The 14,013-nt window shown below is 37.2% G+C and overlaps 1 protein-coding gene across 1 annotated transcript; it reads right to left on the bottom strand.

Annotated features, from left to right (window-relative positions):
- Window positions 1-8,496: 8,496 nt before the first annotated feature.
- Window positions 8,497-9,545, bottom strand: TAAR9 (trace amine associated receptor 9). The gene has a single exon (XM_008586824.1). It carries the CDS (start codon window positions 9,541-9,543, stop codon window positions 8,497-8,499), a length of 1,047 nt encoding a protein of 348 aa, XP_008585046.1. The 5' UTR covers window positions 9,544-9,545.
- Between the last annotated feature and the right edge of the window lie 4,468 nt (window positions 9,546-14,013).

The raw sequence follows: 14,013 nt of genomic DNA, 5'->3' as shown, positions 1-14,013 counted from the left end.
GGTTCTGCAGTTAGGAGCTTGCTGGATTTCTGCCCTTCCTTGTGTGAGGGAGTAATAATTTTGAATTCTGAAAATCAAAAAGAAAAATTCAAAGTGCATATCAAAGCAACTGCTTTTAAATATTGCCTCATACTATATCCTGTTATATTTCTGTTATTAAAAATTAAAAGAAATTTAAAAATTCAGAAAATCATTCTGTCTTTAATCGCATAGTTATTTTTGTAACTATGTCTGAACCTCATAGTTTCCCCTCAGCAAAACTAACATGAATTTTCATGACCCAGAAATCACATTACCTGAGTAACTGAAAAAGTTTAATTTAAATACCTGGTTCTTTACATCTGCGAAGCTCTTCCTTGCAAAGGGTCATTACGTATAATATAATTACATGTTTGAGAAGTCACCTTTTAATAGGCTTCCACCTCCTAGAACGTTTTAGGAAGCCAGCCAATCCATTTCACACATTCTATATTCCTCATAAGGAATCCCTACAGTGTAAGGTGTGAATCATGAAAGGAAACCTACTTCTGATAATTATAATTAATGAGTTCTTCTACAAAACTCTTTTTGGTGCTATGACGCTTTGTAGAAACACTTAGGATTTTCATGTTTAAAAGATGTCAAGTTCAACTGGTGTGGTTTGGCATAGCCCACTATTTGGAAATAGTGTGACCTATTCCCTATATATAAGACTGCCTACATAATTTGCAGGGCCCAACACAAACTACAAATGCAGTGACCCATGTTCAAAAATATGAAAAAAAATAATCTTTAAGGTACTGAAGTATATAATTGTGTTAGTCTGTTTTCTGTTACGTATAACAGAATACCTGAAATTGGAGGTTGGGAAGGTAAAGGTCCAGGGAACACATCTGATGAAGGCCTTCTTCTTGGTGGTGATTCTGACAGGGTCCAGTGGCAACCTGGGCATCACATGGTGAGAAAACGGCCAGAGCAAGAGAGTTAACTTTCTCTCTTGCTCTCCTTCTCAGAAGAACCATGCCCAGGGCCAGCCCATGGCTCACTTGGGAGAATGTGGTGCTGATAACACCAAGGCTACAGGTTCAGATCCCTATACAGGGATGGCAGGCTACCTCAGTGGGGTGAGCGTGGTTCTGACAACACCAAGCCAAGGGTTAAGATCCCCTTACCAGTCATCTCATAAAAAAAAAAAGAACCTCCCCCGTGATAACTCATTACTCCATGTTTGAATTAATCCATTCATGAAGGCACAGTCCCCATGATCCACTCCCCTCTCAAAGACCCCACGTTTCAAATACCATAATAGGATTTCCCACTGTCTTAACACTGTTACAACAGGGGTCAAGTTTCCAGTATATGAACATGTGAGCAATACAATTCATCCATAGCAACTGCTTTTTCCTTTCTTTTATGGTCTCTCTTGACCTGTCATGGTGTTTGATATTTGTTATGTAATGTCCTACACCGTTGGGTACAGAGATATTCACAAGGCAAGTGATGATCCTCACAGGTGTCTGTCTTTCCTGCCCTGTGACTCAGCACATATGGCCCAACCACTGCCAGGTTCCACCTCCTGCTAGCCCATGAACGTACATGCCTTGGCCAGGATGGGGGTGAGAAAGTTGTGTCAGGCATCTATCCTTCTCACGTTCCGCCACTTCACCCAAAAGGAGACAGGTGACCCTCAAGGAATTGCAACCTCTACACCGAGAAGCACTTGATACTTCGATTGGGGGCAAAAAGAGGCTTGGCCCAGCCAAGTAGTCCACTGAACGTTCTATGGCCCTACCAGCCGGGGCTGGGGACACCATAGCCCTGAGACTACAAAGGGTGCACCTGACCATAACATTCCCCATACTGCATACAGTGCTCTTCCAAGATGGGAAGAGGTTGGCAGTAGTCACTGGTTGGGGTGACCAGGAGGTTGGATATGGCCCAAGGTGCCTGAGGGTAGGGGAGCAGGTGCCTGAGACCCCTTCCCAGAGAGGAGGGGAAGTGGTATAATGCAGGACCACAGGCGATTTGAGGTTCCAAGCCACAGGTGCATGCTCCATTGTCCCTGTGGGCTTTACTTAATAAGACACAGATTCAAAAATAAAATTATTAAGAAATTTGGGTTGGCCAGTTAGCTCAGTTGGTTAGAGTATGATGTTGATAACTTCAAGGTCCAGGGTGTGATCCCTGTTTCTGGCCAGCTGCCAAAAAAAAAAATTATTATGAAATTCAAGGTAACAAGCAGAAACATTAAATCCCAATAGTAGGGCTCTGTGTCACTGCACCAGTCCTGAGCCTATGAAACAATCTTGCCTATTTCACTTCAGATAATTAAATTATCTCTTTGTAATAGCAGCTCAGCAATGAAACAAAGAACACCCCATGTGGAGGTAACTGCAAACTGCCAGATAGGAAGGTGTGGGAGCTGAGGGCCAGGCAGTTCTGACAACACCAGCATTTCCTGACACAGGGTTTTGTCCTTCCAATAGTAACAGGAATTAGGGAGGGAAATTAAGGACTGAAGCTCCAGAAAAGGATTTCAGGTCTGTGAATATAGATGCCTTTGTCCTATGAAGCACCTACCATGTAGGTGGTGATAAGGATTTCTTCCCTCTCCAGTAGTATATTCAGAACTTGAAAATAGAAATACATAAAAGTGGAAGAACATATATTAAAGGTGTGACATGAAACAATCATTCAGTAGATCATTTACCAAACTCTTGGTAATGCTGTCTTTCCTTCTCATTACATTTTCAAACCTAACTTGATCTCACCCTGCTCTTATTCAGTAACCTTGCCTCCCTATTTAATGAAAATATGAATGAACAATTTAAATACTGCCAGGATGTAGGGGTTTAGGGCATGACATAGGTGGAAGTCAAGGGTGATTCCCAGGTTTTTAATTGCTAACAAGACAGGTTCAGCATATATGAGAAAGAGTAGATTGGGAGGAAAAGATGATGGCTGAGATTTGGACTAGTTGGAGAAACACGAAACTGGAGTTCTTCAGAAGGTGGTTTGGCTGATAAGTCTTCAGTTCAGGAAAGAATTTGTTCCAGAGATAGTCATTTGGGATTCCTCACCTTCTGTTGTTTTTGAAAGTGTAGGAGTAAATGTGATTGCCTTGTGTGCACCTGCCAGAGTGCCTAGGATGTACCAGTACTCAGTAAGTATTTGTTGACTGGATTAGAGCTTGCACAGTGAAAATAGAAGGAACTGGAGGAATACAAACTTCAAATTTATGCCTGCAAAGGAAAGAGTAGGCAGAAATGAGTCGGTACATATGTGAAGAAGAGGTTTGCTCTAATGAGAAGTTCAGTGAGATCAGTGAGTGTTGATCGCTGAACCACAAACAACCTCTACTTACAGCCTCACCAGATAATGGAGAGGGTCAGCTTTTGAATCACCATGGAATGTGTGGACACCTTCGTAACCAGAGCCTGTCTCCTTCTGAGAAATAATTTATTTGTACATGGGCTTGATGCTCCCCAGTCTCTTACACTTCATTGTACATGATAACCTATGCCCCTTATAAGAGGATGAACTGGAGGGGACTTGGGGTGTCAATATAAGACCTCTGTGAAAATGATACACTTGCTTTATGTTATATAATCATTATAATTGACCAGGAAAGTTTTAATATTCCTCTCAGCTTGACTAAACTTAAGACAGCTTATTCCTGACTCTAGGTCTCTGACCTCCCTTTTTTAGAGCCATCTTTTGAAATGAACTCATCAAGGATGATAGTGGCCCATCTCCCAGTTTCTGTAGGAGAGTACAAGACTAACTTTGGAGGGTGCCTTACTCCAAACTGGAAGACTACCCAACCTCCTCCTGTTTAGCTCTTAAAAACTCTCCAGCCCTTTGATTCAGTGTGGTTGAGTTCAAACTGAGTTCTGGTCTCTCTCCCCTACTGTAATGGTCTTGAAAAAAGTCTTCCTTGTCTTTAACTTTGGTGTAATTTTTTCCATGACATAATAAAAATATAGTACAGTGTTCATCGGTTGACTATTGCATGTAATAAACACCACAAATTCTCAATCTCATGTGACATTAAGCACTTATTTCTCACAAATCTGAGGTTGAGCTGGGATGACTCTAGGCTGTGGCAGCTGGGAAAGGGGAGGAGGAAACTGGTTAATGCTGAAGTGATGCTTCATGTATCTCCATCCTTCTCAGATCTGCAGGCTACCAGGGCATGTTCTGCGTGTGCTGGCAGAGCTTCAAGAGTGAAGGGGAAAAGAAAACAAAAACAAAAACAAGAGGTCTTCTTAAGGCCTTGACTCAGAACCAGCACACTGTCCCTTCTGCTCTCACTCTGCTCACGTGGGCAGAACTGGAAAGTTACATAACAAAGGGCATGATTACAGGGAGAGGAGAGTAATTCAAAAATTAAATTGATTACCTAGAGTACTAAGGAGTATTTCTTTCTTAGCACTATGTGGAAGCAAGTGATGAATGTTGCTCATTCTGCTTGCCACCTCCAGAAAAGGTGTCACACTGTCAGATTCTGCTCAGTTTGGGCAGCCTCAGAAGGGACTCAGTGAGGCTGCTTGTGGTCTAAGTCTACCCGCCCAAGAGCACTGGCCATCCCTGGTCCCTTCTGCTGGTCCTGAGTACTGAGTAGATCAGTATCTCTAGGCATGCATGTAACCCGTTTGCAGCATATTATTATGTCAGTTAATGTGGCTCTTTCAACAGAACCCTGCAGCTCTTCCTGAGGTCTAATTTCTAATTATAAATAATATCTTTTCCCACACTATGTACAACAAGCAAGTGGCCCTTTGGGTTAACAGGCTTAATTATATGATTTCAGAGAATCAATCTTATAAAGGAATCTTTTAAAATGTCTCAGATAAAACAGTCTTGTAAAATTCTTCCTGCTGGAAACTTTTATAAAATATGAAAGAAACAACATTTCTGTGGTAGTGGTTTATTTATTGACTCTTTGGTCTCCAAAATATACAGATTTGTTTTACATCAAGGTCATTATCACTTAAAATCTCAATGTGAATGTTTCATTGTCATCTCTATTTTATAGGTAAGTAATTAAAATATACAAAGTGTAAGTGACTTAACCAAGGTTGCAGATGATGGAGATGGGATTCATACCCAGGCAGCCTGATGCTAGAACATCATTCTGTACATTTATATTGCATAAAATGTACATTTATATTGCATTTGGAAATAAAAGGGGCATGTTTTCAAAAATAAACTTCACACTTACAATCCTTACAGTAAATTTCTGAGGTCTCATTTATTCCCATTTCAGGTAAGGAGACTCAATATTAAGCAAGTTTACATGTTCTAATACTTTTTCTCTCTAGATATAAAATTACCTTTTAGTGATTGAGTTAGATAAACCCTGTCATCAGGCTAAAGTTGGGCTTCTCCTAAACATTGATTATTATTAAACATTTTCTATTTTAGAAAACCAAATAAAGAAGGTGGCAGTTTTTTTCAAATATAAAAGACTAATAAACCATTATTTGATGGGTAGAAATAAAGAAGAATTGATCATTCATTTGCTTAAAAATATCTTTAGGGACTTAATAAGAGCAAGGCACTATGCTAGGTGTTAAAGTAATGTGGAAAAAGACTTACCAGCAAATGAAACAACATAGCAATTTAGTATTGTCAGTGAACATCAAATTACTTGATTTATAAAGTATAGGAATATATCTATCTAAAGGTGGAAAATATCCAAAATTTATTGCTAATGTGCTATAACAGACTTGGTTTTAAAATATAGTAAACAGAATAAATTTCTGGTGTGATGAAGGACATAGATGTTGCCTTTAATGCTCACTTCAATATAATTTGATTTTTAAATTAATATTACTGGTATGTTTCTTCTTTTTTCCAAATACAAATGCAACACTGAAATGCCATTCTTAAAGACTGACTTTTAAGTAGGTTGCAATGTGTCATAAATGAAAAGTGAAAACATAAGTCAAGGGCATCACAGGTGAAGAAAAATAAACATAGCATCTTAAAAGGTTGCAACCCCACAGGGAGTTCATGAAATCTATTTAAGTGTCAATTACAACATCAGTAATAAGTGAAGAAACTCTGTCATAGTAATACCCAGTTACTCTAACAGCTCCCTGAGAGGACCTAGGTGCTAATGATAGTCTATTCTAGTCTTTATAATTCATTATTGATGGACTATTCACAGTCCTGCCACTAAATAATTGTAAAGTTGCTCTGATCCCAACCAACACTAAGGCAAGCTATAGCAATTTTTCTGTAACTATGTCTGATTACTCCATTTCAATATTCTTTAAAAAAAAAAGGAAAAAATACACAGGGCTTCATATAACATAGTAGTTGTCCTTTTCGTATCAACTAATTGAGAAAACTACACGTGGACAAAATCTATTATGAATTCAGCAATGCTTTTAAATAAATATGTATTTTATTCATAAAAATAAACATGTATTTTTAATGATGGTACATCTATGTGAGAGACATAGTGTTTATATAGCTATCACCTGGGCATAAGTGAATTAATTCCTTCTTTGCAGTAGTTCTTCGGGTTTCCACTTGGTTGAAGGAGACAATTTGGAAACCCAAGCTCATGAACATTGAGAGACCAAGTTCAGCAATATGTTCCAAGGGCAGATTTTACTCTGCAGACAGTCTTGCAAAATGAAGCCTGCTTCTATCCTCAGCATGCCTTGTTCCAAATATATTCGTGGCTCTGCAGCCACTTGGTAGGCAGCTGGCAGAGAAGTTTATAGTTTATTTGTATAAATAAATGAGGTGTAAAAGAGAGGAGTGGTGCCCCATTAATAGTCTAATTAGTTTTGGGGAAAATAAACAAGTTCTTTTTGATCAAAAGACTTCCTTTATGAAGGGCTATAGGAAGAGCAGAAAAATAAAGAAAGAGTAGATTGGAAGTGTAGTCTCCACTTACCGATAAGATTATATACACAGTAAAAAGAGTAGTATATATTTTTAAAGTCCCGCAAATTGTTTTCCTTATTTTTCATGAGTATCAGTAAAATTTTGCTCTTGCAATTGAGTGAAGGAACACATTTCTATGATGATATTACCAACTTACAAGCTTTGAGCTGCTTCTTAAGGAATGAGAATAAGGGACCTTAATTACGATTATTTGAAGGGTGGTTAATAAACCTGTTCTTGACATTATGGTCTGAACCACTAACAGGTATAATGCTATAAAAATCCTGCATATTCCTTTTGTCCTCTTTAACCTTTAACCTTTTTTATTCTACATACTCTCAGCTCTATTTGAAAGGTATTAACACACAAATATGAAACAGCTTAATCTTATATAAAGTATTCCCAAACTGGTTTATCTATAAAATGTATAACATGTAATGTTTATGTGTCTCTGTATTTGCAGTTACATAAACTTATACTTTACATAGTTACCTTTTCTTTTCATTTCATAAAACAAGCCTGTTACAGAACTGTCTGTGAAAATCAGTTACCTAAACAAAGATTTAAGGCAGTGATTCAAAGACTTGAGAAGGTGAACCACCCCATTAGAAGTTTTTTCAAATTTTTAGTATATTTTGAAAACCTCAACATATATTTTTAATTAAAGTGAATTAAAATTCATGTTGACTGAGAAATGTATATCAGATGAGAAAACTACAGCTATTCCTAGAGTGTATAATACTCGTTTGGATATTTGCTATTTTGAAACAATCCTTGGTTATATTTGGATCACTCAGTTTTATATTTCCAATGCCAAATGAGATCTTACAAAGTAAGATCTCAAATGTGAAAAAATGTTCATTTGAATTTGCTTTTAAAATAAAATTTTTATTTTATTTCAAATTACCAAAAAAGTACAGAAACCATCTTTTTGTTCACAATAATAAGTTCTACAATATATGTCCACAATAATAAATTGTCTCCCAAACTAAGATGTAGTGTGTTACCACATAATCACTAAACATGTTCTTTGTGAACACAGTCTCTGTAAAATGCAGAAGATGAACTGACAGGGTTCTGAAAATACAAGAGCTCAAGTGTTTTCCAGATGATCTTCAATCATGAGGAAGTTCTAATCACAACTCTGTAAATTTCTTTCAGATTCAAAAAAGTTTCAAGAGTTTATAATCTTGTGTTTCCTTCTCAAACAAGATATAAAGAAGATTTTTTTCTCCCCAAAGGATCTAACTTACAAGTTAGCTGGCGCTCCCCACCCCTACCCCCATGTATATTTTAGACAACTGAATACTGTGAGTGTGGGAGAAACTACAATGCTTCAATTATTTGAAGAAACAAGTAGGAATTTCAGAGTAGAAGGTAGAAAATCAGAAAAACATGAAAGAATACTAAATGGGAAGGAATCAGTAAGTCGTATTCATCTACCACTAAATTCCGAAAAAAATGCCAAAATATGTGAAGATGACAAATGCTTTAGAACAACTATTGAATGTAAGGTCCTCCTACTTGGCAAGAGCCTCTCTAGATCCAAATGTGTATTTTTGCACTTGACTTTAATTCCAAGTTAGTTTTGAAGTCCTTGTAGTAATCTTTTTAATCTGTATCTGCTTCTTCAGAAAATAAATTTGTTGTCGATAAATCACTCCATAAGACTTTGCCACTTACAATAAGTTTTACTGCCTTCCGAAACCATGGGTAAAAGAAAGCATATATCAAGGGGTTCATAGCAGAATTATAATAAACACACCACACTAAAATCTCGTAAACATAAGGAGGAGTTATAAAATTCATATAAGCATCAATCACTGCATCAATAATGTATGGTAGCCAAGACACAAGAAATGCTGCCATAGCAATGCCCAATGTTTTTGCTGCCTTTCTTTCTCTTTTTGCTACTCTTTCCTTGTAACTTTCTGAGGAGGACTGTGCTTGGCTGGCTATGCTTTCTATCTTCCTAGCTTGATGCTTAGCCACCAAAAATATCTTACCATATATAAACACCATGGCAACAGTGGGTACAAAGAACAGAAGAAAACAAAGTAGAACCCAATTTTGATTCAATGGAGCCTGACAGCCTCCTACACAGGTGAGAGCAACCACTAATTCCTCGATTCCTTCCTCATTGGCCCCAGTGTAAAAGATGGAAAAGCTGTATGTGACAGAAAACAACCAAGAGAGAACAATGCATATTCCTGAAACCGATCTAGTAAACTTGGTTGGATAGGTCAGAGGATCAGTAACAGCAATATATCTATCAACAGAAATGCAGCATAAATGAAATAAAGAAGCAAAACAGAAGGAAGTATCGAAACACGTATGAAATTTACAATAACTCTCCCCAAAGTACCAGCAGCTCTCCACAGACCTCACTGTGCTGAAGGGCATCACAGTGACTCCCACCAAGAAGTCTGCACAGGCCAGGGATGCGATTAGAAAGTTTGTAGGTGTGTGCAGTTGTTTGAAGTGAAGGATAGCAATGATGACCAGTAAGTTTCCAAACACTGCCAGGACGGCCCCCAAACCAAGGACAGCATACAGGATTGCTCGAGGACCTGGCGAGTAAGGGGTTTTAATGCAAGATCCGTTCACGTTCTCATAACAGAGCTCCACAGCTGCAGCTTGAGAGGAATCATTCACCATTGCCTTCTTGTGTGAATTAATTTAAAACAAAAAGGAGATGTCAATTTCAAAGTTTTCTGGGAGGGAAAAAAATCTCCAGTTAAAATAAGATTTTTCTACCTTTTTATTTTTTTTTCATATGAACTATAAACCTCAATCTTTCCAAAAAGTATTTCCACGTTTTTAATATCTTCAGAGTGAGAACATGTTGCAGAAAGCCATTAATAATATAGTAAAATATATTACTAAATAAATAACTGGCAATACATTTAGTCTGATGATACATATTATAGGATGTAATTTGCCAATCTTCAGAAAAACGCTTTTTTGTGTGTTACTTTACCTTTTGAAAATCCCGTCTGTAACCACCTGAGTTGAGAAATAGGCTACCAAAGGCTGAATTTTATTTATTTACTTGAATCTCCCCTGAGTAACTGCTTCAGCAGTAATAACAAACTATAGTTCATTTTTTTTAAGAAGGAAGAAATAAATTACATCTCCTTCAAATTATAACCTCAAAATCCCTGTAGTATAGAGTGTGAAGACTGAGGAAAAGTTTACTCATAATAGTTTCAAACTTACTTTGGGAATACATTTCTTCTACTACTTATACTTTCAAATTTGTGGGGTTTTTAAAATTCTTTTAATATTTATTCATGGTTTGGACAGCTTGAGATGATTTGGAGAGCTATTCTTATCAAATTGATACTGACATAATCAGTGTGAAAGTGTTTTTCAGGCTAACAGACATTTTAGATATCTAAAATCAGTAAGAATCTATTAAAATAAGCAATAACTCACCTACACATCACCTTCACATCCTTAAAAAAGCAGTATAGCTTTAAACCTTTCATAGAGGATTTGGCAACAACTGGGGTGAACTGAAGTGGTGCTTTTAAATTAGCCACACCCCTGGAAGGATGATTCACGGTGTTATCCAAGGTTCAAATATAGACCAAGTTGGTTTCTACAGGTGTTTGATCTTGTTCTTATACTGAGGCATATGGTCTTAACAAGGTTTACAGAGTTCACCTAACGACAGTGATTAATTTTTATTTCATTTAACCACAAATAAGTGCCATCTTGCATCTGAATCTTAATCTTTGAGCTGGAGATTGGACTATTTTTATTGCCACTTACCCCAATGCCATAGGTCTGGGCTCTGTGGAAAGTGCAAGATCCTAGAAAAAGTTATATGCATACACATATGTGTGTATATCTTTTATCTATAGGTCTACGCGGTCTAGGTAATAGGCTTCGCTAGTTTGTGAATATGTGTGTGTTTGTGAATTTAAATGATGTGTGCATATGCAACACACACATTGTTGCATATACCTCATATACACACACATTGTTGTATTTTAGGGTTTCACTAGTCTGTGAGTTTTAAATAGATGTACTTTTACTTTTATTTCCCAGTTTATACTTAATTAAACCTTCACTGGTTTGATAGCACAAAATTTTCTCCTTGCAGTATCTCCAGTTATTTCTGGGATTCCTCAGATAGAGGCATCCATGGGCTTACAAATCAGTCTATCCAATAAAATCACATTCGACACCCTCAAGTTCTCCTCTTCTGCACCAACTCCCCTGACAGGTTTCACCACATCTCTTATTTTACTCTGAAGATGGATAAGGGAACCTCACCCCTGCCGCCACAGATGGTGCCTGGCCTGAGAGTTTGAGTGTCTATGTAAAGAATGCCATCTTCCCAAGCCCACTGGGAAGAAGCCCAAGGGCACTGGTCCTGCTTTGCAAAAGAAGAGTGACCCCCTTTCTCAGTTGTTTATGCTTGGATCTTCAGAGAGCAGCCTTCAATCTCATAGTGTCTTAAAACTTGCCCTTCCCTAGAAACAAAGACAGTTAAGTAGAAATGAGCACTCCTAAGACCCACATCTTGGTGCTTATCTCACCAGTAAGAAGAATTAATGGCTTTTCCAAGAAATGGTTCATTTCAGCGATGGGACAGGAAAGGTACAGGAAGTAACTGGAACACATATTTATGCCAGAAGCTAATGAAGAGATTTTAAGAAAATGTTGGAACATTTCATAAGGATACTGTAACCAGCATGAATGGGCTCCTACTAGCCAAATCTGGGACAACTGAGTACCAAATAACTAGGGAGAAAAAAAAATTATAAGCCATTGAAAAAAATGGGAATCAATGAGGCTGTACTAATTGGTGATAGATAGAAAGATGATAGATGGCTGGATAAATAGATGATGGATGGATGGATGGACAGAGAGATGATATAGGAGGGCTCTTCCTTACAATAAATAGAATGCAAAATGCTCACTGATACATATGTAGAGTGTGCTAGATTTGAAGCATCACAATTTTGGAGCCATCACATTAATATTGGTTCAGGCAATAATCACCAGTGGATGTTGAATTGGGGGGAGAGAGAGTGGGATTTTTAATGAGAATTGGGTATTTATGTGGTTGAAAGTGTTTCCCAGAGATTGCTTATTAATTGCAAAAGAGAAATAGTAGCTGTACAGTGGAGAAATCAGACAAGATCTTGACCAGATGATCAAAATTAACATCACCAATAAAGAGCAGATGGACAAGTATGCTTCTGGATGGGACACCCTGAGAAACACATAATATAATGTACATGGTACATTATACTCCAGTTAGGAATGTATACCTGAATTTAGACATGTAGAAATTTCAGATAAATCCAAGTTGAGAAACATCCTATTTTTAAAAGGTGGGGTTGGCTAGGAGGGTGAGGTTATATTCCTCAAAAATGTCAATTTCATAAAAGACTGAAGAACTTTCCTATAATAAAGGTAACTAAAGGTCAAGACATCTAAAAGAAATATGTGATCCTAGAATGGAGTTTATTACTGGGTCAATTGACAATATTGGAATAGAGATGGCAGTTGGTAACGGTATTGTATCAGTGTTAAATTACCAAAATATTTAGGGCTTAACACACTCTCAGATGGTTCAGAAAAATGTTATACTTTGACAGAGATAAAGATGAAGAAAGAGAACAAATGTCAAAGCAAATGAAGCAAAATTTTAATAGGTGATTCTGGGTAAATGGAATATAAGTGTGCTTTGTATGACTTTGTGCAAATTTCTGTAAGTTTTAAATTATTTCCAAATAAAAATTTTCTTTTATAAGAAGCAAATTTTAAAAACTCAGCCTGTAGTATCTCCTTTCCTTTCATCATCGTTCACAAGCCACTCTTAACCCCCCACGACCCCACCCAAATAAAACCTCTCTACAGGCAGTACGTCAGGTTCCCTGACTCATTAACCTCTCTGCTCCCTTCTACTGTCATTCCAAGTGCAAAAAGTCTGAAGATGCAGTCTCATTTCAGTATAAAGCTACAATTTACACTGCCAAAGCATAATACTTAACATGTATATTTGTATTTTTGGTATTTTCATGATTTCTCTGAGAACAGTATAGAAAACAATATGGAACATAAAATTACAGTATATTTGAGTGGCTATAGTTGCTATTGAACTGATTTTCCTTCAAAAGTGAAAACTAGTCTGCTCCAAAGATGTTTTTATTCTCTGCTTTCAGAGGCAGAAAACTAACTGTATACTTTTTTCAGTTATACAAAATAGGTTAACATTTGCTTGTACATATTTGTGGGGTACAGTATGTTGTTTCAATATATGCTTACACTGCACAATGATTCACTTAGGGTAGATAGCAGAGTTTTGTACCCGTTAGTCCACCACTTTTCCTCCTCCCCCAACCCTGGCCTCAGGTAACCTTTATTCTACTTTCAAGTTCTGTGAGAACCATTTTTTTTAGATTCCACATATAAATAATATCATAGTATCATGTGGTATTTGTCTTTTTGTGCCTGACTTACTTCACTTAACATGATGCTTTCCAGTTCCATCCACGTTGCTGTAAATGATAGGATAACACTTTTTAAATAGCTGAGTAGTATTCCATTGTGTGCATACACCATTGTGTGGATATCAGCCCCTTGTCTGATGTGTAGTTTGCAAACACTTTCTCACATTGTCTCTTCACTCTGTTGACAGTGTCCCTTGCTGTGCAGAAGCTTTTTAGTTTGATGTAGTCCCATTTATGTATTTTTGATGTACTTACCTGTGCCTTTGCAGTGTCGCTCAAAAAAGTGTTGCCCACTCCCATTTTATGTAGTGTTTCCTTAATGTTTTCTTCTAGTAGTTTCATACTTTCAGGTCTTAAATTTAGGTCTTTCATCCATTTTTAGTTGATTTTCATGTCTGGTGAGAGATAGGGGTCTAGTTTCAATTTTCTGTACGTGGATATCCAGTTTTCCCAGCAATGTTTGTTGAAGAAGCTCTCCTTTCTCCACTGTATATTTTTGGTACCTTTTTTGGAAATCAGTTGGCTGTAAATGTGTGGGTTTATTTTGGGGCTCTCTATTCTACTCCATTGGTCAATTTGTTTGTTTTCATGCCAGTACCATGCAATTTTGGTTACTATAACTTCATAGTATACGAAGAGAGTTTGATGCCTACAA

The sequence above is a fragment of the Galeopterus variegatus genome, unplaced genomic scaffold (genome assembly GCF_000696425.1).
Source record: "Galeopterus variegatus unplaced genomic scaffold, G_variegatus-3.0.2 Scaffold114, whole genome shotgun sequence".
Taxonomy (NCBI): Eukaryota; Metazoa; Chordata; class Mammalia; order Dermoptera; family Cynocephalidae; genus Galeopterus; species Galeopterus variegatus.
This window is presented reverse-complemented; position numbering and strand designations above follow the sequence as displayed.

Bases quoted from the DNA above. Each gene is read 5' to 3' on its own strand.
- TAAR9 (XM_008586824.1), bottom strand. From the start codon at position 9,543: ATGGTGAATGATTCCTCTCAAGCTGCAGCTGTGGAGCTCTGTTATGAG.